This window comes from Eptatretus burgeri, chromosome 7 (genome assembly GCF_056783735.1).
Source record: "Eptatretus burgeri isolate ZD-2024b chromosome 7, Ebu_testis_v1, whole genome shotgun sequence".
Classification (NCBI taxonomy): Eukaryota; Metazoa; Chordata; class Myxini; order Myxiniformes; family Myxinidae; genus Eptatretus; species Eptatretus burgeri.
Window position 1 is genome coordinate 90312782 of NC_140967.1, and position 25525 is coordinate 90338306.

General features: G+C 44.2%; 1 protein-coding gene and 1 long non-coding RNA gene across 3 annotated transcripts in view; one reads left to right on the forward strand and one right to left on the reverse strand.

Annotated features, from left to right (window-relative positions):
- Positions 1–1797: 1797 nt before the first annotated feature.
- On the reverse strand, positions 1798–15247 carry LOC147023769 (uncharacterized). The gene is made up of 3 exons (XM_085889542.1): positions 14948–15247; positions 2712–2803; positions 1798–2356 (listed from the first exon to the last, which is right to left on the reverse strand). Exons 1-3 carry the CDS (start codon positions 15201–15203, stop codon positions 2213–2215), a joined length of 492 nt encoding a protein of 163 aa, XP_085745668.1. The 5' UTR covers positions 15204–15247; the 3' UTR covers positions 1798–2212.
- A 384-nt stretch (positions 15248–15631) lies between these two features.
- Positions 15632–25525, forward strand: part of LOC147023770 (uncharacterized) — a 94790-nt gene continuing 84896 nt past the window's right edge. Inside the window, exon 1 of one of the 2 annotated variants that reach the window (XR_015060366.1) lies at positions 15632–15708. This is a non-coding gene — a long non-coding RNA (uncharacterized LOC147023770). Of the gene's footprint in view, positions 15709–25269 lie in introns of those variants that run through there. The other variant, XR_015060365.1, reaches the window with a different exon arrangement.

Below are 25525 nucleotides of genomic sequence, written 5' to 3' on the forward strand. Positions count from 1 at the left end.
CATTTGCAATAAATCCCATTTACCATGCCACATAACTTTCCTCACACCTGGTTTAAATAAATGTGTTGTTAGAAATATTCCCAGCTCGTTTTGTCTTTTCCTCCATTGGTCCAGCATGGCCCGCACTCTAGCTGAGCCGGGACGTTATTCCGTAAGAATCTGTTCAATAGCCAGTACGCACTTAGCAGCTCCGCTCGGCTGCACCTGATCCAGTGGGTCATCTAAATAACACAAGTACGTACTGAGGGCGTGAGTCACAGATATGGTGGTCATGTGTCCCAAGGTAAACGGGTGTTAGACAGAGGACCGGAAGTCATGGGGTCAAGTTATTGGCGTCCGCGGTCGATTAGCAACAGCCTGTGATTGCCGGTGAGTCCGGAGAGGAACCGGAGACAGCCCCTCCCTCGTGGTTCCCCCTTGTCCACAACAATATCGATAAACCTGATACCATAGTTGCTTAGAATCACATGGGAGTGCTTCTTGCATAGCATTGACTTTCTCCCTGTCAAGGTTCTGACTTCTTTCCGTTCACCCTCACAGGGTTCCCACTTATTTTGAGATGTCTTTTTTAAGGGGTAAAATAACCCCTTTTTAAGGACCACATCCTAGAAATTCCAGCGGTAAATTGAGGTGAGTCACCTAGAAATTAACAAAGATAGTAAGTTTACAAAAAAATCTATTTTAATAATGAACATACAGAACACAGCAGGAGCTTATTCAGTCGACAAGGCACAACGCGCCACACAGCCAATTGGCAAATTCACTTCACAGTTACTGTAGAATCAGCCAGGAGCAGTCACAAGTTTCCAGATGGCAGCACTCTCAATGTTAATGTGTTGTTATGTTAAAATGTTATTGTAGGTGCTGCCACCTGCAAAGTTGCAGCAGCTTCTGACTGCTTCTGCACTACAGAACAGTACATTTTGTTAGCTACATGTCATTGTAATATCCGATTAGGACATAGCAGGCAAGGATTGAGCCTTCTCCTCAATTTCTCTTTCTTGAACTTTGAGTTCCCCCCGTTTTTGCTTGGCAGAGTACCTGAGAGCATTTGATTTTTACCAGAAGACTGTGGCTAGTTTTGCCACCTTTTGCCTCAGCCTCGTCTGCATATTTTTCTGACAATGTGGTCAGTCCTTCTATGCCAGTTTCCAACACCTTCTTTCTCTATTTCAAACCATCCACTGAATCTTCAACCATTTTTCGTTTTCTTTGGATGGCTTCTGGCCCTTTCTTTCTTTTTTCTTCTTCAAGATATTGATGGTATTTATGTCGAGAACTGGAGGCTGAGGATAGCAGTTCCTTTGTGATTTCAACTTTGAGCATTCCACCTACCAGTACAAAATAATCAATAATCTGCCTCAGTGCCACAAGCATGCCTTCACCCAGGTTGTCCTCTATCTGTCTGTTGAGGGAAAACCCCTCTCAACAGATGCCTGACCATGGGAAACGAGCAACACTTTACGAACTACCCCCCACAACTTCTCAAACTTCTTGTTTTTACCCATACATTCATAGAGTAACACATCTACCCTGTCATCTTCAACCTTGAAGTTCTTGAATCTAGAATTCAGTTCACACCCTGCGACATCCTGCAGTAATTCTTTGTAATTCGCAACCAACATATCTACATTTTTTAAATATAGATATGAGCTTTTAAATATATTTGGACATTTGCTTTAAAGTTTCGACAAGTTCACACTACAATTTAAAGATTATTCCATTAAATGTATTGTAATTTCGTAAATACACTATTTATTTCGTAAATACGTAAATACACTATGACGGGTCTCGCTATTGGCTTAATCAAGGTTTTAAAATATCGGAAGTTGCTGGTTTTTTTTTTTTTTCTTCTTCCTGTTCTTGTTCTTCTGGTGAAGACAAAACCTTTAGGACGCGGCTGTTGGACACATTTGGCCTTGTTTAGAATACTAGTGCGAGGAAAATGAAACGCCCTTCACCAAATAACAGGAAAATCTGATTTTTATTGACTTTTGAACATTTTCCTGAAATTTAAGGACATTTAAGTACTTAAATTGTACAACTCAGAAATGTTGGACTGTTATGGGTTTTAAGGACCCACACGAACCTAGCCACTGTTGCGTCAGACCCCTATAGCTCGACGATGTTTGCTCTTCAAAAATATGCCATGAATCCAGCAAACAAATCAATGATGCAAATCATGTTTTTTTTTTTGTTTTTTTTTTCAGGATCAGTTTGATGAGACACAGGCCGAGAAGATTGGAGTAGATGGCCGTAAATGACTGAAATCAAATGGTGTACCTACTATCTTCGCCTTCACTCCTGCAGAGGAATGACACCTCGAGCGTTTCACCACTGGAAGGAGAGTGTTCACCTTCAAAGACAATACGTATTGACCACACGTACACAACGATTCGGCAAATTAGCGACTGGTTATAAACTCCTTCTGGAACATTTCACCTGAAGATAAGTCACGCCAAAAGTATTTATTTCGATTATACATCCAAATGAATGAATGTTATCACATCGACATTGAGAAACTTGTATTCCAGGAATATTGGAAGGATGGCCTGATGGCCATCTTCTGTTTCTTTCATCAAAAAGAGGAGAGTGCTGAACACACTGAACAGATTTATACAGTCGATTAATCAATCTCCGTCCATGACCCGGAAATAATAAGGAGTTCGACATGGGATTTTTTTTTTTTGCGGTGCTGTCCCATCACCTACCTGTCGATGAGTTGATAATAAACAAACGATGCATTTTTTCAGATGACGAGGAAGGCCAACGGTAGATGTTCCGGCTCCACAGCGTCTCAGACCTGAAATCCAAGAAAACACATTGCATGATCATATTGTTACGGAAATGGCCTTTATTGGACTACGAAATATAGCATTAGCTCAGATCCCCCATTAAATGCATGTATAGCTAGGTTGTTTGGTAAAGTAGATGTTATACGTGTGTCGGGAGGTGTAAAAGGCTGTTTTATGTTCGTACAGTGGTGGTGTGCCAAGGGCTCCCTCTTCTTCCACTCCTCTACGGACGATAGGCCCTGCCCAGTCAGCTGAAGGGGTGTGGCCTGGAGAGGGTGTGGCTAGAGGGAGGAAGTGATGCGAAGGGGAGGAGCTTTGGTCGGTTTCGCTGAGAGAGGCGTGCTCGTGGAACGAGCGAAGGAGAAATGAAAGGAAAAAGGAGTTCTCGGTTTGGAAAACAGAGTCGCTGAGAGGAAGGCAGCCTCATGTGTCGAAGGAGCTCGTTAGTCGAAGCGAGCGAACGAAGGCTTCGTAAAGAGAATTGTGTGTGGAAAACAACTGTTGGGTTTTCGAGGCGTGCTCGGAGTGGCTTCGAAGCGAGAGAAACGAAGGCTTCGTGAAAAAGTTGAGTTTGGAAAACTGCAGTTGGTTGAGAGGGTGCTCGTGTTTTGGAAGCGAGCGAGTGTAAGAGAGGCTGCCTGCACATCGAGCCGGCAATCGACTCTTGTGGGGAGGTGATCGACAGGTTCGGCCTGCGTCTGGCCGTGGAGCCTCCGTCCTTACTCACCTCACGGCTGAACACGTTGTCGAACCGCCTGGGGAGCTCGGCACCTCGATTTGGGCCTTGTCTGGTTCAAAGGTTCAAAGTTCATTCACGTGTTCGCTCCTTCATGCCACCTCCCGGCAGTATTGCCAGGCCTGGATTTGTGTGCTGAACACTAGAGAGAGATCGGCTGAGGCCCATCGTTGATCTGGCAGACTTGTGCCGTCGACATTGCACGGGGCCGGAACGCGCTGAGGATAGCGTGCGCACGCGGTGCCTTGAGGGAGCAAGAGTATGACACCTCCATTTTCGCCACACGGCACGTTCGAGCGGGAGTTTGAATCCGTGGACATTCGCCTGTTGCGAGCGACATTCGTGCTTTTGACACTGTCCTCTCGTCCATGAGACATCACCAAGTACTCTGTCTTGTCTTGCATGCATGCTGTTTGTCTGTCTGTCTTTGTCTGCACGTTGTCTAAGGCATATTTCGGTAGCGACCCCCTCAAAACCTTTAGTCCATGGTTCCCTAGTTAAGAATGGGTTGAGGATTGTTAATAAAACCATTGTCGTGAATTTTGCTTGTGTTGTGATCCCCGATGTTCCCCAATAAATCTGGTTAATTCGTATGAAGTTGCCGCTATGGATTAATTCGTGTTGCATCGAGGAACGATCCGTTCGATTGGCATATAACACCAAAAATGGTTACAGACTGGCAGAAAACGCTCGGCATCTGACAAAACCAGTCTGTAACCAGGGGTTCCATTTCCCCAACTGGCAAGGTACAAGAATTACGTTGGTGTCGCGATTGAAGGCGTGTGACCCGAGGCCTGTACTGAGCCGGCCGGCGTTATAAACCCCGGAGATGGTGGTGGTGAGGGTGGCGCCTAGGACCGGGTGAGAATCCCGCCACCCCGGATCCGCAACAGTTTGGTGTTAGGAGTGGGATATTTGGACCAGTGGTGCATTTCGCACCCCGGACATTGGTTACAAAAATTTTTTTTTAAAAAAGACGGTCCAGATTTGATTTGATTTTGTGCTTGAGCGGATCGGAGGAAAAACTTGCAAATTGTAAAGAGAATGGAGTCGCAAAATGGCAGCGCGGCTCCTTCTCGGCGCAACACGAAGCGGGAGTCACAACAATTGGCCGATGCACAGGAACAAATTCGGTGGCTGGAAAATGACTCCGCCAACACAGTCGAGGTACTATTTAGAGAAATGATTAAAGTAGAGTGGTTTACCCGAAGGGTGTTGGAACTAGAGAGGAGCGAACTGAACAGAGGAAGAGAGGAAGAGCAGATTGGTATCTCCCAGGATAGGAAGAGCTTGGAGGAAGAATGGAAAACAAAGCTGGAAGAGGAAAAACAGAAACACTATTTGGAATCGAAACAACTGAAGGAAGAGGTAAGCTCAGGCAATCAGATAAGAGAAAGCCTAGAATGGAAGATAAAAAGAGGAGAGGAACATCTGGAGGAAAGGAAGCAAGAATTGTTGGAAAAGTCAAGACAGTTCAAAGGACTACAGGGAGAAATGAGTAAAGTAGAGTGGAGTCCGAGTACTTCTGAGTTGGAACAAGAGAAGAGCAAACTGAACGAAAGAATACAGGAAGAGCAAATTAGTAATTCCCGGGATAGAGAGAACTTGGAAGAAGAATGGAAAACAAAGCTGGAAAAGGAAAAACGGAAATACGATTTGGAATTGAGGCAACTGAAGGAAGAGGTAAGAACAGGCAATCGGAAAAGAGAAAGACTGGAACGGAAGATAGAAATAGAAAAGGAATGTCAGGAACACCTAAAGGAATACAGTAAGAAAAGGGACGAATTGAGGGAGGAAGCATGCAAAAGCAGTGAGGAGGCGAGAGAGGAATTATAGGAAAAAGCTTTTGAGTTACAGAAACACCAAAGCAAAGAGAGGGGATTACAAAACGAACTGAGGATGTTAAGGGAGGAAAGAAAGAGAACGGAGAATGAAACGTTAAGGAACCACACTGTGCAGATCAAACAGTTAGAAGCCAAGGCCAGATTAAAGGAGAAAGCAAGGTTGGAGTACGAGGAGAAAGTGAAAGAACAACGAATGAAACAGGAAAGGCAAATCAGCCGATTGAAGGAAACGACGAGATTGGAGAAGGAAGAACAAGAGAGAGAGTGGGATAGAAAACAAAAAGAACATGGATTTGAAATTGAACAACTAAAGGAAAAAGCAAGGTTGGAGTACGAGGAGATAGTGAAAGAACAACGAATGAAACAGGAAAATGAAATTAGCCAATTGAAGGAAACGATGAGATTGGAGAATGGGGAACAAGAGAGACAGTGGGATAAGAAACGAAAAGAACAAGGAATGAAACAGGAAAAGGAAATCAACAAAATGAAGGAAACGATGAGATTGGAGAATGAAGAACATGAGAGACGGTGGGATAGAAAAGAAAACGAATTTGAGGTTGACCAGCTAAAGGAGAGAGCAAAGTTGGAGTATGCGGAGATGGAAAAAGTCCGGAAAGAAAACGAACAACTAAAAAGGCTCGGAGAGGAAGAACGACTCGAATGGGAAAGAAAATGGAGCCAGGAAGTAGAACAGCACAATAATATGGGATGTGTGACATCACCATAGGGAGTAATGTTAGTGGTGCGGAACTTGATTGACATCACTCGTCGGATGACACCACAATTAGAGCAAACCCTGGTGATTGAGACATTGAGGGAGCATGTGGGGTTGTTGACGAGTGAGATACATTTTGAGCAGGTCCAGCGTGTGGAGCTGACAGCCCCAGAGGAGTGTGATGAACCGATGATGAGAAGACCTGCTGGAGAGAAGCGACCGGACAGAGGTGACTCTGGAACAAAGCAGGTACGTGGGTACATGCATACATGGTGCGGACGAGGAGCTTAAGGTAGAAATTGAATTTTATGTTAAGAAAGAGACTCTGTCTGATGGGGTGCATGTATGCGTGACCCCTGGATGTGTGTGTGGAGTGCCTGTGAACGAATGCTGTGAGCCCACAGTCCAGACTACAGTACTGGTATGTGCTGCCGAGGCCGAAACGTGGGTGGTTATTCACCTGACAGTCGAGAATGTTGCCCTGGAATGCGAGGCAGTTGGTCAGTACACGGGCAAGGTTGAAGGGGTGGAATGTCAACACATAACCTTGGAATGTGTGCAGCCTGCTGTGTGTGGGAGTCCTGAGCGTGGAATGAGTGGTGACATAGGAAATAGGTTGGAGGTGCAAGGGGAAATAGAAATGCCACCAGGACAGAACTTGAGCCAGGGGACGGAAACCATAATGGACAGCTCTGCATGGGTTCTTGCAAAGTTGGAGGTGCTGCATCCAGGAGCAGTTTTAGATTGGATTTTAGAAATCCAATTTTGAAATTGGATTTTAATTTCTCTATCAGCCTCACAGGAACTTTGGGGTAGAGAACAGATGAGTGGCAGGCGGCACTGGCGTGTGTCACTTGGTCTTCAGACCTTTCTGAGCACACGAGTGGTTTGGCTCGCTGAAAGGGGTTTATCTGTCTTTAGGGAGTTATGGAGAAGAGGGGGAGGCCATTCCACTGATTGGGGTTTACCTGATTTCCGTGAACCCTGGAGAAGAGGGGGAGGCCATTCCACCGATTGAGGTTTGCCTGACTTCCGCGAACCCTGGAGAAAAGGAGGGATGGATCACAAACCCCATTGAGGCGTGACCCCTTTGAGCCGTGGCGGAAAGGCGGCGGGCTCATGTAATGGGTAATGAGGGATTCGTTCCCTCACTCCCCTTCCAATGAGCCAAAGAAGTAGGCCATTTGGGGATGTGAAAATTTTGATTGGGAGTTGTACCGAAAGTGATTGCAAATTGAGAGATGACAGAAGGCATAAGAGTGGCACGGGTGGATTTGGGTGATTATTGAAAGAAAAAGCGGTGGAGACATTACAGGCAGAGCGTTAGACACACCTAAAAGAAGTGGATGACAAAGAGTGGCCTGTTTGAGGGAAGGATTGAAATACCTGGTTAGAACCATGCAGAGATTCATGAGGCTGGTGAAGAGATTTTGATGTCTTGTTTAAATTGTTGGAAATAAACGATTAGGACAGTATGGAGGAGGCCAACGGACGACGGACGTAGAGACAAATTGATTGGGGTTTGATGAAAAAGTGTACCAGTTAAATTTGATGAGCGAGTGGAGTCCGAGGGATTGGTGTGTTGATGTTTTCACATAAACGTGAAAGGTGTTGGATGGTATTGTGGACTGGGTGTGCGGCACTGTGGAATGAATGACTAAAGTGTTTGGGTGATTGTGCAGATGAGGAGAGTGAGTGCGAACAACGTACCCTGTCGGTAGGAGTCTCTTAACCAAGTTGGTGTAGGTTCGGGGGACTTAGAGGATTCAACATGGATTCTGGCTGCTATTCCATTGTGCAGGTGGATTGCAAGGGGTAGGTGCAGGCCAAGGTATGGGGATACTGGTTGGTAGTGTGACATGGTCTGGGAAGTTGGTGAGTCGGGAAATAGGGCAGCAGGGCTTTGGGGGTTCCTGGCAGGTGAAGGCTGTTGTGGTGAATTAACGTGAATTGAGGGACATGACGCGGGATCACATGTTGTGCGTCTCGCGTATAAGGGGAGGTCTCTGCGGCACGAGTGATTGTCCCCGGGGCATTGCTATTGACATCGGCTGTCCACTTGATGCTCGTTAACTGAAGGTGCTCATTGACTGGTGAGAATGGAGATTATATCGAACTCCGTGCTTACGCGGATTGTCTGCAATGGTTAACTGCACATGTATACGTTACTGCTTATGTACTCCTAGCTGAACCTGTATTCCCCGGTGTGCCCACAGAAGCGGCTCTAATCAAATGGAATAAAGCCTAAACTCTGAAGGTTCATCTCTCGCTCTCATTTCAATTTATTCCATTTAATTTTCTCGGCTCTCTCAACCAAAGATGGACAAGATCTACAAACCAGAGAGGTTCGACGCAGACCCGAACGCGACTGACGCAGAAATGAAATGGTCACATTGGTTCTGTTCCTTCTCACACTATCTGACCATCATCGCGGAGGGAGCTGACAAATTTGCCGCTCTCGTGAATCATGTCTCGCCCGGCGTGTACAGGCTCTTCTCGGGGTGCGACACTTACGAAGCAGCGATCGAGGTGCTGCAAGCGCTCTACGTGAAGCCCAAGAACGAGGTATACATACGACATCTTCTCAACACACGCAAGCAAGCAGCCGGGGAGACAATCGATCAGTTCCTGCAAGCTCTGAATCAGCTGGGAAAAGACGGCAGCTTCCGGGCAGTAAGCGCCGAGGAACACCGAAAGGAAGCGACCCGGGAGGCATTCATCCAAGGACTTAGATCAGCCCACATACGGCAACGCTTACTAGAGAAAGCGCAACCCACTCTTGACAAGGTAGTCGATCAGGCTCGAGCGATGGATACGGCTCAGCAGCAATCTGAGTCATTTGGGACACCGATGCTGCTCATGAACGCTGCTACGATGGGAACTCAAGGAACCCCACTGGCACAGACACAGCCAGACATAGGGGATGGAGAAACACCCGAGGAGCCGGATACCCAGACCTCATCAAACTCCTCAGCAACTGCTCCGGTTGGTAAATGCTTCTTTTGTGGGTACAAAAGGCATCCTCGTCAAAAATGTCCCGCCAGAGATGCCACATGCATGAATTGCGACAAGAAAGGGCATTATGCCAGGGTATGTAAATCTACTCTAAGGAGAAATAAACCCACTTCTGCGCCTCTCTACTCGCAGAATAAATTGACTGCAGCCTCCCCGGGGAATCTATCCAAGGCTATCATCAACGTACGAATTAACGGGCATATGGCTGAGGCACTGATTGATACCGGTAGCTCTGAAAGTTTCGTCAACAGCTCGCTAGTGAAGGGCAGGAAATGGGTAATCCACCCGACTGACAATACGGTATGCATGGCCGCCACCTCACTACAATCCCGCGTACGAGGGTACTGCAATGTTGAATTGGACGTAAAAGGGTACACGCATCGGGATGTAAAGGTGCTGGTGCTTCGTGATTTGTGCGCAGACGTAATTCTGGGTCATAATGTCCTCAAGCAGCACACGAGCGTCGAAATACCCTTTGGAGGAAGCAAGCCTCGTCTAATTTTAAATGCGTTGACCACCGCGGAGGTGACGTCCCCCAGCTGTTCGCTAACTTGTCGCCGGTCTGCAAACCGATAGCGATCAAATCGCGGCGATATACCACTGCTGACATGAATTTCATCACTTCGGAAACCAAGCGATTACTGGAGGAGGGAATTATAGAACCGAGCGATTCGCCATGGCGCGCACAGGTGTTAGTAACCAGCAGTCAGAACCATAAGAAACGGATGGTTGTCGATTATTCCCAAACGGTCAATCGCTTCACCCAACTCGACGCCTACCCCCTGCCGCGCATAGATGAGATGGTCGAACGCGTGGCCAATTATAAGGTATTCAGTACCATCGACTTGCGAAGCGCCTATCATCAAATTCCCATCCGAGAGGAAGACAAACCTTACACTGCATTCCAGGCAGGGCGGCGCCTCTACCAGTTCAGAAGGATACCATTCGGTGTCACGAATGGAGTAGCTTGCTTCCAACGGGTTATGGACGACATCATCTCAGATGAAAACCTCGAAGACACTTTTGTTTACGTGGATAATGTCACAGTGTGCGGTAGGGATCAGAGCGAACATGATAGGAATCTGGACAGATTCTTGAGCATTGCTAGAAAATAGAATCTGACTCTCAACTACGAGAAATGCGTATTCTCGGCAAGGTCAATTGACCTTCTCGGCTACACAATAGCCGACGGCACAATTAAGCCTGATCCTGAGCGATTGCGCCCGCTCCGTGAGCTTCCACCACCTCAGGACTTGCAAACAATGCGCCGGGTGATCGGGATGTTCGCTTACTATGCAAGATGGATTTCGCAATACTCCGAGAAAATACATCCCCCAGTGCATTGCAAAAACTTTCCACCAGATGCCGCTGTCGTAAGAGCTTTCCACAATCTCAAGGATGATATCAGTAAGTCCGTGGTTTTATCGATCGACAGCTCGGTGCCCTTCGTGGTGGAGACCGACGCTTCAAATCACGCCATAGCTGCTACACTTAATCAGTCTGGGCGGCCGGTCGCGTTCTTCTCGAGAACTCTCTCTAGAAGCGAGCAGAGACACTCAGCGATAGAGAAGGAAGCGTACGCCATCGTTGAAGCGCTGCGGAAATGGAGACATTATTTACTGGGAAACCACTTCACGCTCGTTACGGACCAACGATCCGTGGCATTCATGTTTGATGGGAAAAATAACGGGAAAATTAAGAATGAAAAAATTATGAGATGGCGGATAGACCTAGCTTGCTACAGATACGACATTGTTTACCGGCCCGGGAAAGAAAACCCTGCTGCAGATACCTTCTCCCGGGTCTACAGTTCGGCAACAATCAGTCAGGCTTTGCAAGACCTCCATGTGTCTCTGTGCCACCCAGGGGTAACCAGGATGGCACATTTCGTACGCAGACAAAATCTTCCCTATTCTGTTGAAGATATTAAACAAATGAATGCTTCATGCCCTGTTTGTGCTGAACTAAAACCCAGATTCTATGGCGCGGCTTCTGGCAGACTGATCAAGGCTACTTCCCCCTTCGAGAGACTAAACATCGACTTCAAAGGGCCCCTGCCGACCGAAACAGACAACAGATACATATTCACCGTTGTTGATGAATATTCAAGGTTCCCTTTCGCGTTTCCGTGCTCGGATATGACCTCGGGCACTGTCGTAAAATGTCTCTCTGACCTCTTCGCTATGTTTGGGAGACCTTCGTACATACATTCAGACAGAGGGCCGTGTTTCATGTCGGCCGGGCTAAAACAATTCCTATTAGAGCACGGCATAGCAACTAGTCGAACGACGGGTTACAACCCACAGGGAAACGGGCAGGTGGAACGGTATAACGGAGTCATTTGGAAAGCCGTAACTCTGGCGCTGAAATCGAGAGGACTGGGCCCCGAGCGATGGGAGGTTACTCTTCCCGACGCTCTGAATTCCATACGCTCTTTGCTCTGCACGTCCACAAATGCCACTCCTCACGAACGTATGTTTACTCACCAACGACGTTATGTTGACGGTCAAACGGTGCCCAACTGGCTGACCCACCCCGGTACAGTGTTCATGAAACGCCCGGTACGACAAAGCAAGTATGAACCGCTGGTGGAGGGGGTCGAACTCATTGACACTAATCCAGAGTATGCTCATGTCAGGCTCCCGGATGGCAGGGAGACCACTGTGTCGGTTCGCCATCTGGCTCCCTCAGGTACTCCTCCCGCCGGTACACCACCTTCTGGCACTCCTCCTTCTGACATTTCCCCCCTAGGAACTCCGCCAGGCGACGGGGCTGCCGCGTTCCACCCGAGAGCGATCGAGGAGTCATCCCCGGCACAAGTCGAGGCTCACCAAGAGGATCGGGAGTCTCCCTCAAGTGAAACTGCCGTTTACTCCCGGAGAGGTCGACGAATAAGGCCCCCTCGACGACTCAATCTGTAAAGGGGATTATCGGCATTCTCGCTGCTCATGCTCCTATATGCTCATTATATCATATATCGATGCTCATTTCCATGCTCCTACAACTCAAAATAATCACTGCTTGGCATGTATGCTTCTGTAGATCTATTAGTCCACGTTGCTTGAAATGTATACTCCTATAGTGCTAAAGCAATCATGGTGTGTAAGATGGGCCCCTAGTTACATTTTAAAGGTGGGGAGAATGTGGTGAATTAACGTGAATTGAGGGACATGACGCGGGATCACATGTTGTGCGTCTCGCGTATAAGGGGAGGTCTCTGCGGCACGAGTGATTGTCCCCGGGGCATTGCTATTGACATCGGCTGTCCACTTGATGCTCGTTAACTGAAGGTGCTCATTGACTGGTGAGAATGGAGATTATATCGAACTCCGTGCTTACGCGGATTGTCTGCAACTGGCAAGGCACAGGGGTACTTTGGTATCGTGATCTGTGGCACGTGACCCGACACCTGTGCCGAACTAGCCGGCGTTATAACCCCTGAGATGGCGGTGCTGTTGAGCGCCGCCGAATCTTCAACAATAGAACGTGACCGATTCTTCCTGATTCTGTTCTCATACCTTTGCCAACACCGTCCCTCACGAACATCCTCGACGATGACACTGCACTGTTCCCAGGCCACACATCTTCGGTGGTCAGTTACATGCTGGTATGTGAGGAGCCTCGCCTCCAGTGTAGAAGCGTGTAACCGATTCGTGTGTTCCGTTTTTGTCATATTGACTTGAGAAAATATGCGTTCGACTCATGCCGACGAATCATCAAAATACCTCCACCACCACTGCAAGGATTTGAATGACACTTTTGTCGGTGGACTCATCAAGAAGGATACTGAATTTGGTTTTCCATAGTTTCTCAGCTAAAAATCATCTCTCGTGGAAGGCTCGATGATGTACTGGGCTTTTGTTCTCTTCAGTTTGATATTTTTGCATGAATTGTCCTTTGGTAAACAATGATGAAATCAGAGGCGTCAAATGGTCGGCGTGTAAAAAAGGCGTCAAATGATCGGCGTGTAAAAAAGGCGTCAAATGATCGGCGTGTAAAAAAGGCGTCAAATGGTCGGCGTGTAAAAAAGGCGTCAAATGGTCGGCGTGTAAAAAAGGCGTCAAATGATCGGCGTGTTAAAAAGGCGTCAAATGGTCGGCGTGTAAAAAAGGCGTCAAATGGTCGGCGTGTAAAAAAGGCGTCAAATGGTCGGCGTGTAAAAAAGGCGTCAAATGGTCGGCGTGTAAAAAAGGCGTCAAATGGTCGGCGTGTAAAAAAGGCGTCAAATGGTCGGCGTGTAAAAAAGGCGTCAAATGGTCGGCGTGTAAAAAAAGGCGTCAAATGGTCGGCGTGTAAAAAAAGGCGTCAAATGGTCGGCGTGTAAAAAAAGGCGTCAAATGGTCGGCGTGTAAAAAAGGCGTCAAATGATAGGCGCGTAAAAAAGGCGTCAAATGGTCGGCGCGTAAAAAAGGCGTCAAATGGTCGGCGCGTAAAAAAGGCGTCAAATGGTCGGCGCGTAAAAAAGGCGTCAAATGGTCGGCGCGTAAAAAAGGCGTCAAATGGTCGGCGTGTAAAAAAGGCGTCAAATGGTCGGCGTGTAAAAAAGCGTCAAATGGTCGGCGTGTAAAAAAGCGTCAAATGGTCGGCGTGTAAAGCGTCAAATGGTCGGCGTGTTAAAAAGGCGTCAAATGGTCGGCGTGTAAAAAAGGCGTCAAATGGTCGGCGTGTTAAAAAGGCGTCAAATGGTCGGCGTGTAAAAAAGGAGTAAAAAGGTCAGCGTGTAAAAAAGGGGTAAAATGGTCGGCGTGTAAAAAAGCGTCAAATGGTCGGGCGTGTAAAAAAGGCGTCAAATGGTCGGCGTGTAAAAGGCGTCAAATGGTCGGCGTGTAAAAAAGCGTCAAATGGTCGGCGTGTAAAAAAAGGCTTCAAATGGTCGGCGTGTAAAAAAAAAAGGAGTCAAATGGTCGGCGTGTAAAAAAAAAAAGGCGTCAAATGGTCGGCGTGTAAAAAAGGCGTCAAATGGTCGGCGTGTAAAAAAGGCGTCAAATGGTCGGCGTGTAAAAAAGGCGTCAAATGGTCGGCGTGTAAAAAAGGCGTCAAATGGTCGGCGTGTAAAAAAGGCGTCAAATGGTCGGCGTGTAAAAAAGGCGTCAAATGGTCGGCGTGTAAAAAAGGCGTCAAATGGTCGGCGTGTAAAAAAGGCGTCAAATGGTCGGCGTGTAAAAAAGGCGTCAAATGGTCGGCGTGTAAAAAAGGCGTCAAATGGTCGGCGTGTAAAAAAGGCGTCAAATGATCGGCGTGTAAAAAAGGCGTCAAATGGTCGGCGTGTAAAAAAGGCGTCAAATGGTCGGCGTGTAAAAAAGGTGTCCTATGCTCAGCCATAAATCCAGTGATTTTTTTTACCTCGGCTCTATAGCAGTTCTCGTAGTCAGGTTGTCCTCGTTTTTCGATAAAAAGGCACTGATGTTACACGCACCTTTCCTTTCCCGTTCCGTTTTCTTGTGTTTTTCAGTCTGAATGTGTTTCGTCAATGAGATTTTGTTCGGATTTTTTCAATTCACTATTACAAATCTTACGAGTAATACCGTGCGAGAAATCATGGACCAGCCAACTCTTGAACTCTTCCAAGTCGAGCCAGTTCCTGCTGAAAGTCTGTTGGGTGGTTGCTAGAGTACCCTTATTGTCAGGTTTTGTGTGCGTGTGTGTGTGTGCGCTCGCAACGTGGGGCTCCACAGCACAAACCAGCAAACCGATTTCGATGAAACTTGGCGACCAGGTGCCATATGAGCTGGGAGTGTGCGCGTTTGAGTTTCGTTGCTAAGCAACCACCCGTTGCTATGCAGCGGCCGAAAAACCGCGTATGATATTTTCAATACTTCTCCATATTTTTTCCGCTTTTTACCTTCTGGTGATGTTACCACGTCCTCTGCAGCTCTTTTGGTTGTTCCAGATGCGGCATCTGATGAATCACTCATGATGATAATATTGAGAAACCGAATTACCGCTGAATTGGTGGTGAAAAACGATTTCAGAATAGCCGCCATTTTGCGACGAAGCCAGTGCGGCCAGTCCCACAATGCAGTGCGCAGTACGGCTTGGCCATATGCGCCATCTGGTGGGGGCACGGAACAAACGACGTGCCCGTCATTTCTGGCCATGAAGCCAAATTCCAATGGACTGGTGTCGGGTGGACCCAGTCGAGAGGGACAGGAACCGGAATAAGAGAGAGAGCAAAATCAAGCGAGTTTTGCGCCACCATGATGAGGAAGAAATGGACAAGGCGCGAGATTAGGATTAAAATTTGAAAACATGATAGAATTAATTTTTGTTTCGTGGAAAATTTTAAAAAAAAAAAAGGAATTTCCAGGAATTTGTCAATTCCTCCCGGAATTCTGGGGAAAATCCCGGAGACTGGTAATGTTGATGCACACTTCTTGATTTCCGTCAGGTCCAGATGCCTGATGACGTCTAGTTTCTGCATGATCCGTCTGATTGGCTGGCCCTATCCTGGCCCCTGACTGGCTGGCAATATCTGGGCCCCTGATTGGCTGGCCCTATCCTGGCCCCTGATTGGCTGGCAGTATCGTGGCCCCCTGAGTTTGGAGGATCGGATAAAACGAACGAGATAACTCGAAATCTGGAGCCGAGTGAAAACTGAAAATGGTCAGTTTTGTGCGCGGCGGGTCCGTGCCGTTATCAATCAGCTTGCTCTCACTTGCCAAGCCAGCTTTTCCTTATCAACCATTTAATTGGAGTGCTTGCTTGAGTGCTTTAACCACTTGTCGTGTGCCTTGTACTCGATAGCGGTACAGTTGGTATCCCAATCGGGATGTACAGTACGCTGTTGCTCCAAGGTCGAGGTACATGTGGGTAGGTTTGGATCTATAAAAGGACTCTCCGTGTGTGTGTGTACATGCCCTACACGTTGTTTGTTTACGGGCGCCGTGGTGGTGAAGTTTCATGATGATACGACGACGATGATGATGATATGATGATACGACGACGATGATGATGATATGATGATACGACGACGATGATGATGATACGACGACGATGATGATGATATGATGATACGACGACGATGATGATACGACGACAATGATGATATGATGATACGACGACGATGATGATACGACGACGATGATGATACGACGACAATGATGATATGATGATACGACGACGATGATGATACGACGACGATGATGATACGACGACAATGATGATGATACGACGACGATGATGATACGACGACGATGATGATACGACGACGATGATGATACGACGACGATGATGATATGATGATACGACAATGATGATGATATGATGATACGACAATGATGATGATACGACGACGACGATGATGATATGATGATACGACAATGATGATGATATGATGATACGACAATGATGATGATAATACGACGACGACGATGATGATAATACGACGACGATGATGATGATGATACGACGATGATATGCTGATACAATGATATGGTACGATGATTATGATACGATGATTATGATACGATGATATGCTGATACGATGATGATATGGTACGATGATGATATGGTACGATGATGATGATGATACGACGATGATGATGGTACGACGATGATGATGATACGATGATAATATGGTACGATGATTATATGATGATGCTATGACGATGATATGCTGATACGATGATTATATGATACGATCATATGCTGGTACGATATGGTACGATGATACAATGATGGTATGATATGATGATATGGTACGATGATTATATGATATGACTGATACGATGATATGCTGATACGATGATATGGTACAATGATATGATATGTCGATGATGGTACGATGATACGATGATGGTATGATGGTATGATGATACGATGATATGCTGATATGATGACGATGATGATGCGATGATGATGGTACGATGATACGATGATGATATGACTATGATGGTACGATGATGGTACGATGATATGACGATGGTACGATGATGATATGACGATGATGGTACAATGATACGATGATGATGATGATAATAGGCAAAGCCAAGAAGCGAACGTAGAATTCTTCTTACATTCGCTTCTGACTTTACATAAAACTTGTTCACAACTGTATACTTGCCAACTATACCGTGGTACATGTAAGCACCGCACAGCTGATTATTTTGACGCAATTTCCGGTTACTTCGGCCTGGATTCGGGATCAGCGAACAAATAATGCAAATCACGATTAAAAAATATTTTTTGATGATGCGGGAGATATCTTTATTAAAATTAACTTTGGGAGAAAAATAATTGAATAAATAAACGATCACTTCTGGTCAAGAATAAAAGAAATTAAAAGTTCCGGAAAGAGTTTCAAAATCACTCCCGGTAATGTTAAATACAAAATAAACACTTCCTGTCATGGAAAAAATCAATTTCGGAAATATAAAATTAACTTTGGGAAAAAAATAATTGAATAAATAAATAAACACTTCCAGTCATGATCTCCCGGCATGCATCATTCCCCATGACAAAAACCGGAAACAAAAAAAAAACCAGAAACAAAACAAAAACGGAAGCAAAATGGTCATAGCCAACAACACGGATTCACAATTGCCAGGGTATTGTGTTGTTGTTTTTGTTGTTTCCTCGTCTCATGTGCACGCGTTAAGTAATAGTCACAAGATAGAAATAAAACCCAATCATGTTTATACACCGCACAGCGTTTAACAACAACCGGAAGCAGAAGGTCATAGCTAACGACACGGATTCCAAATAGCCAGGGGTATTGTGTTGTTGTTGTTGTTGTTTCCTATTCTCTCACGTGCACGTGTTAAGTATGAAGCTCACTGCGTTCGCTATGATGATATGATGATTATATGACAATGATAATACGATGATGATGATATGACCTTGATGGTATGGTGATAATACGATGATGTGATGATATTATATACGATGATGATGTGATGATGTGATGATATGATTATATATGATGATGCGATGCTAGTATGATGATACGATATGACAATGATGGTACGATGTCAGATGATGCGATGATGGTACGATGATGATTATGATACGATGATATGGCGATGGTACAATGATACGATGATGGTATGACGATGATATGATATGATACGATGATGTGATATGACAATGCGATGATGGTACGATGATATGATATGACGATGATACGATGATATGATACGATATATGACAATGATGGTACGATAATATGATTATGGTATGATGATACGATGATTATGATGGTAAAAGGATATGTGATGATGCGATGATTGAACGATGATATGATACGATGATATGCTGATGCGATGATGGTACGATGATTATGATGGTACGATGATATGCTGATACGATGGTACGATGATATGACAATGATGGTACGATGCTGATACAATGATGGTACGATGATGTCAGATGATATGATGATGGTACGATGATCTGATTATGATGCGGTGATGGTACAATGATCTGATTATGATACGATGATATGACTATGATGGTACGATGATATGCTGATACGATATGATGAGATGATATGCTGATACGATATGATGAGATGATGCGATAATATGATGATTATGATATGACTATGGTACGATGATATGCTGATATGATATGATATACGACGATATATGACGATATGATGGTACGATGATGTCAGATGATGATATGATTATGATATGACTATGGTATGATGATTATGATATAACCATGATGATACGATGATGATTATGATATGACTCTGATGGTACGATGATTATCACGGTATGATGGTATGATAGTACGATGATACGATGATGATTATGATATGACGATGATATGGTATGATATAATGATACGATGATGATTATGATATTACTATGATGATGGTACAATGATGATTATATGATGATATGTTGATGTTGACTTTTAACCTCAACAGTGTACGAGTGATCACGTTTTCCTTTGTCCCTGTTACTGTTTCTAAAGTAAGGCCTTAGTTATTTTATAACTTGGTTTACAGATCCGCCGACAGTATATTTGCCAAAAATGAAATATAAATATAAAACACATTTTTAGCCTTTTATATTTATAAATTTTCCACCGAAGGTGCAAAAGTTTCAAAACCCAAAATGTAAACGTCGGCATTTATTTTCAAAATATAATTTTGCGCGCCCGCACCAGAATGCCGAGTCACCTTTAACCAAACTGTGCAGTAGAGCTGCACAGTCGTCTTCGGTCATGGTGTCTGAGCAGTGGCCAGCGTGGTTCAGATTGACTGTGGTTTCTGGGGCGAAAGTGATTGTTAAGAAGTATGTCAGCGGTATAAATTAGAGTGACTGTATTGGTGATTTTATCACGCAACATCTTGATGACGAATATTCTGGCCTAACTATTGCATCAATTCAGTGCAGCAGCAGGGATGATTCGCAGGCAACTCTCGATTGTGCCGATTTTGTTTCCGTCGAAAGTTGTACACCGCTGTTTGTATTGAAAGATTTCGGTGCCAAGTACGTCAAAGTTTCCCTGCGAGATTCTGATATTCAGCCTTCAATGGACCAGAAATCAGCGGCCGATATGTACAGCTTGCTTGGCTAGAGGGGTGAAACCAGAGGAAGGTCAATGGACAGAAAAAAAACGCAAGAAATAACTTTATGTACTGTGGCAATGCTATGTGTAGCAGCTTGGGTTCTGATGCCATTGAAGTATCCCCATGTGCTTGATGTGACAGTGAACTGTTGTTGAACACTTGAAAGATTGGACGACATGTACAATTTGAGATTGAACTTTATTTTTCAAATTGATTTTTTGCCAATGGCTTTATATTGCAGTGGGATGTGTTATTCCTGGTGGTCTTAACTGTTTTCGGTACCATTACTGCTTTTCTGATTTTTCTTAAAGATCTGTTTTCATAGCCATTGTTTTTAATGAAACAGACAAATTTTTACAAAACCTGTATGAGATCTTGCTCTACGAGAATGATCTTTCAGTCTAAGACTTGGACAGTAATTATCTCAGCATTGTTTCCATATGTTTGATGATCCAACAGGTTTGTATAAGAAAAACATGCCAGACTATATTGTAAAAACAAGTTTTAATCCTTATTTATTATTTTTCAAATCAGATGATACAGTGAACATGGGCATCCTGCATTTGAATGGTCTTCCATCTTCAATGTCTTCTTAGATCCTCCTGGTCCGGGATTTATATCCCCCCCCCCCACCTACCCTTGTCTTTTCCATGGAACATCCGAAAACAAATCATAAAAATTGAAATTGTATTTGTATTTATATTTCGACCTAATGGCCCTACATTTTAGCTGAAGAACTGTGTAAACCAAGTTATAAAATAACTAAGGCCTAATTGGTTATTTTATACGAACCCAGTGTGCTTTACAAAGGTTATATGTTTCTCTTTGTGAGTTTCTAAACAAAATACATTTGATAACACCTGATTTTCGAGCCATTTGCCATATTAACATGTTTTCTAAATTACCGAGCCAAATTTATTTTCTACTCGTCACACCGATTGCCAGCTGTTTATAAATATTAATGTTTCTGCACATCTCCCTGAAAGGTCTATAATGCAACGTTGTTTTTAAAATTTGTTTCTTGAAATTCTCCCAAAATAAGGGTGAAAACTACACAAGGTTTTTTTTTTTGGGTTGATGCAGTGCACACTGTAGTCTATAATTACACTGACTCCAATCTGTTGATTCCCGTATCGGCCAAGCATGTATACAGTCGGGCCCAAAAGTTTGCATACACTTGAGCAGAATGCAGTTGACTTCCATTTACACCACTTTTCTCGACAATAATCATAATTATTTCCATTCCGAAAACGATTTGAACCATTCTCCCTTATTTCTATCAAAGGTTTCTGCAACTCTTGTACTTTGGATGATTTTATTCACAGTTTAATTCATGATGTGACAAAAATAGCGGGTCAAAAGTTTACATACAGCACACTCTAATATTGTCTAATACTTTGTTGTATGGCCTTTAACCTTTAGAACTTCAATCAGTCTTGCAGGATAACCATCAATCAGCTTCTTACAATTCTCTGAAGGTATTTTAACCCATTCTTCTTGACAGTGTTGCTTGAGTTCAGTCAAATTGGTGGGTTTCCTCTTTTGCACTATCTTTTTCAATTCCGTCCACAAATTCTCATTGGATTTAAGTCTGGGCTTTAAGTTGGCCATTCCAAAACATCGACCTTGTTCTGCTAAAGCCATCCAGCAACCAACTTGGAAGTATGCTTTGGGTCGTTGTCATGTTGGAAGGTCCAGCGACGTCCGAGGTTCAGCTTTCGAGTGAACTGCTTCAGGTTCCCGTGGAGAATTTCCAAGTAGTCTTCCTTCTTCATGGTGCCATCTATCTTATGGAGTGCTCCTGGACCACTAGCAGCAAAACATCCCCATAGCATGATGCTGCCACCACCATGCTTCACCGTGGGTATTGTGTTCTTAGGTTTGAAGGCTTCTCCCTTCTCTCGCCAGACGTACTGTTGGTCATTGTGGCCGAAAAGTTCCATCTTGGTTTCATCAGACCAAAGGACACTCCGCCAGAAGCCTCTATCTTTGTCTTTGTGCTTTCTTGCATATTTCAGCCTGGCTTCGCAGTGGCGTTTTTGAAGGAGGGGCTATCTTTGTGCTCTGCAGCCTCTTAGTCCGTTTCGGTGCAGCACCCTCTGGACAGTGGACAGTGACACCTTCATCCCTGAAGCCTCCAATTCTTGGCACAGGTGTTTCTTGGTAGTCTTGAGGTTGAAGCGCACCTTTCTGACCAATGCCCTCTCATCGGTTGGTGTCAACTTGGACTTCTGGCCTGATCTTGGAAGGATCTTGGTGGTCCCTATACTTCCGCACAATCGTCTGGACAGATGACCGTGGCACTTCTAGTTGCCTAGATATTGCCCCGAGAAAAGTCCTTGACTTGTGCAACTGGATAATTCTCTATCTCAGGTCTTGAGAGGAATTCTTTTGCCTTTCCCATGCTGGCTCAAGTGGAAATAGGGCCTGAATAGGAAACCTAGGCCCTTTATACAGCCATGGGAGCACTAATTGACCTATTGCATAACAATTATAATCAGCAGAGAGTGGGGGACACAATAGAAGTGATAGAAGGCCATTTCATAACATTCTAGGCCTTTCGAAAGCCGATCATGCAGCAAGTCACCTTTGTGTACGTTTAACTTTTGACCTGCTATTTTTGTCACATCATGAATTGAACTATGAATAAAACCATCCAAAGTACAAAAGTTGCAGAAATCTTTGATAAAAATAAGGGAGAATAGTTGAAATTGTTGTAGGAATGGAAAGAATTATGATTATTGTTGAGAAGAGGTATAAAAGGAAGTCAACTGTATTCTGCTCAAGTGTATGCAAACTTTTGGGCCCGACTCTATGTATGTGTATGTGTATATATATATATATATATGTGTATGTGTATATATATATATATATATATATATATATATATATATATATATATATATATATATATATATATATATATATATATATATATATATATATATATATATATATATATATATATATATATATATATATATATACACATATATATGTATATGTATATATGTATATATATATATATATACATGCACACATACAGGGTGTCCCTAAAAAAATGACATCATTTCGTAATCTAATAACATAGCGAATTCTCACTCAAATGATCTCAAATTTTAACAAAATGTGTAAAAACTAACTAAGTTGAATGTTTAATTCTTATCTCAATGAGAATCTACCAGGAAGATGGATTGGGCGTGCCAGTGATAATGACAATGTGCTGTTGAAATGGCCACCACGTTCACCTAACTTGACACCTTGTGATTTTTTTCTATGGGGCTATGTGAAAGGACTGATCTATATCCCCACTCTTCCTACAAGCCTAGAGGACCTCAAAGGTCCCATGACACCCCAAATTACTGAAATTTCATATATATATCCTATCGGAGTTTTTCATCGTGATTTCAGATCTGAGTTTTTTTCACAATACTCATTCTGTAAAATGTAAAATCAAAAAACCAAACCTCTTCGGGAACATCCCTAAAAATTCTATTGAAAGGGGCGTAACCCACATGCCGTCAACTGCAGGATGACAAAGGCTGCACGTAAATTACTCGGGTTGGTGGTCTACGTGATTCTATTGGCTTCCTGTGTGTTTCCACGTTCGATTGGTCGACTCAATCGCTTCGTTCATTTCTGCTTTAAAAAAATCAAATATTTGGTTTTGAATAATTGATGACATGGACTTTCATTTGTCTGGTATCGACAGCGAGTGTGAGAGAAATGAAGGATTTTGTTCTGAATCACATGGAGAATTGTCGGATAACGTAGTCGCGGGAGGTGAAGTTCAGGCGGCTGGAAATGAAATACGGCCTTACTAGTTCTAGCCCGAAGCGGGACAAGCAGAGGAAACTGGTGATAAAATTCCCAGAGTTCATGATGATCGGGAAGACATCGAAAGAAGACTTGGCAATAACAACTGGTTAGACAAAATCCTATTCGTAATTCAATAATGTAAATTCGACTTGCATACTGCTCGATATCAGAAATATTTTAGTGACGTGACGTGACCAGCGCAGCGCAGCGGACATGTTTCTCAGCGGCGAATGAATCACGAGCAAGGCCAGCGCATGTCATCGGCCGTATCTCTCCACGCATAAAACGAAGCAATCTCGCTGTCCGGATACGATGAAAACTAGTGTGCAGAACACACCTTGCGACACAATTGTGTCGAGTAGTCCGATAAATCTGACGTTCTGTTGCATTTCTATTTATTTTATTCCTACTGTTGTCATGTAGCACCAGTAGAAAACGATGAAGAAAAGAGAATAATAAAAGAAAGCTGCAGCACGACGGATTTATCGGACTAGTCGGACGGACGACGGATTTATCGGACTAGTCGGACGGACGACGGATTTATCGGCCTAGTCGAATGGATGACGGATTTATCGGACTCGTCTAAACTCGAGCGATCTCGAGTCAATCCACTCTGTGCGAGTTTCTGCATGTGACGTCAACGCTGCAGTTTGCTGAAGTCAACTTTTTTAAGGGGCGGGGCATAGCAAGTTGTGAAAAGCACCAGAAATGTTCGAAATATTGGTCTAATTATCCCATTTTTGATTAAAAAAAAACCGAAAACATGGACGATTTCTTCACTAGGAAGGTCAGGTTAATATATAAATAACCAGAAAGTTTTGGGTGTCATGGGACCTTTAAGCAGAGAATCACTGAGGCGCTGGAGAATGTTACGCAAGACATGCTACAGCGTGTTTGGCAGGAGCTGGACCACCCCACCTGACGTGTGTCATGTCACAGGCGGTGCGCATATTGAACATTTGTGAAGTTTTGAGAAAACGGTTCTAAAATCTACATCCCTCTGAATCGCTTGTTCGAATGTTGATAAATAAATCTTTAATTGTTCAACATGAAGCATATTTACTTTTGTTTGCCTGGGACATGTACTTACTTAGATATTCAGGTTTCAAATGATGTCATTTTTTTTTAGGAACACCCTGTATATTGTGTGTTGTTCATAAAGCATGTCTCTCTGTCTCTCTCTGTCTCTCTCTGTCTCTCTGTCTCCGTCTCCAGATGTGTCCTGGCAGTGTTTGTCTTCAGACCGTGTTTATATCTCGGTGGTGTTCGTCTCTGGGCAGTATTTATATTATGACTGGTCGAAAATGGATTTCAGACATTCTTTGGTTTTCGTCTTCACTGTTATTCTATGCAGAATCATTTTGATAAAACAGTATAAATCGTAATTGATGCTCCACCGCACATTTGCCCTCCCTTCCTCTCACCTCACGCTGCCTTCCTTTCTCCCACCTCACTCTCCCTCCCTCCTCACTCCCGTCAAGGCCTGATCACAACTTGACGTTTTAGCCAGCGTATGCCGACGTATGAAAAATTTGGCGAATACGCTGGCACACGTCGAATACGTTATGGGTAAGTTTTGTATACGTTAAGAGCACGCTGGAGCACGCTGGCATACGTCGTAGTACGCCGAGCTCGTTGACAAATTTTAAGCATGCTCAAAATTTTTTGACATATGCCAGTGTATGACTCACACGTTCCACATACGCTGGCCATAAGTTGTAGGCACGTTGTGCGATCATTGACACACGTCGACACACGTTACTTGTAAGTTACTCAGAAGTCGAAACACCTCGAGGTAATGTCTAGCGTACCCGAAACTTATTTCTAACCTATGAGTAACGTGCTTTGAACCTATGTGTAACGCATCTCCAACGCATATTGACGTATGTAGACGTATTTGACGTCTTCCGGATGACCACAGAACTTACTGAAGGTGTTTCTAACTTACAGCTACCGTGTATTGGCAGCGTTTAGGGGAATTGGTATATAAAAATGGGCTTCACAGGAGGAACCCGTCAGTGTTCCAGACTCCATGGTTTTTTTTTTTCTTCTTCTTCTCTTCGGCATAACAGTGATGTT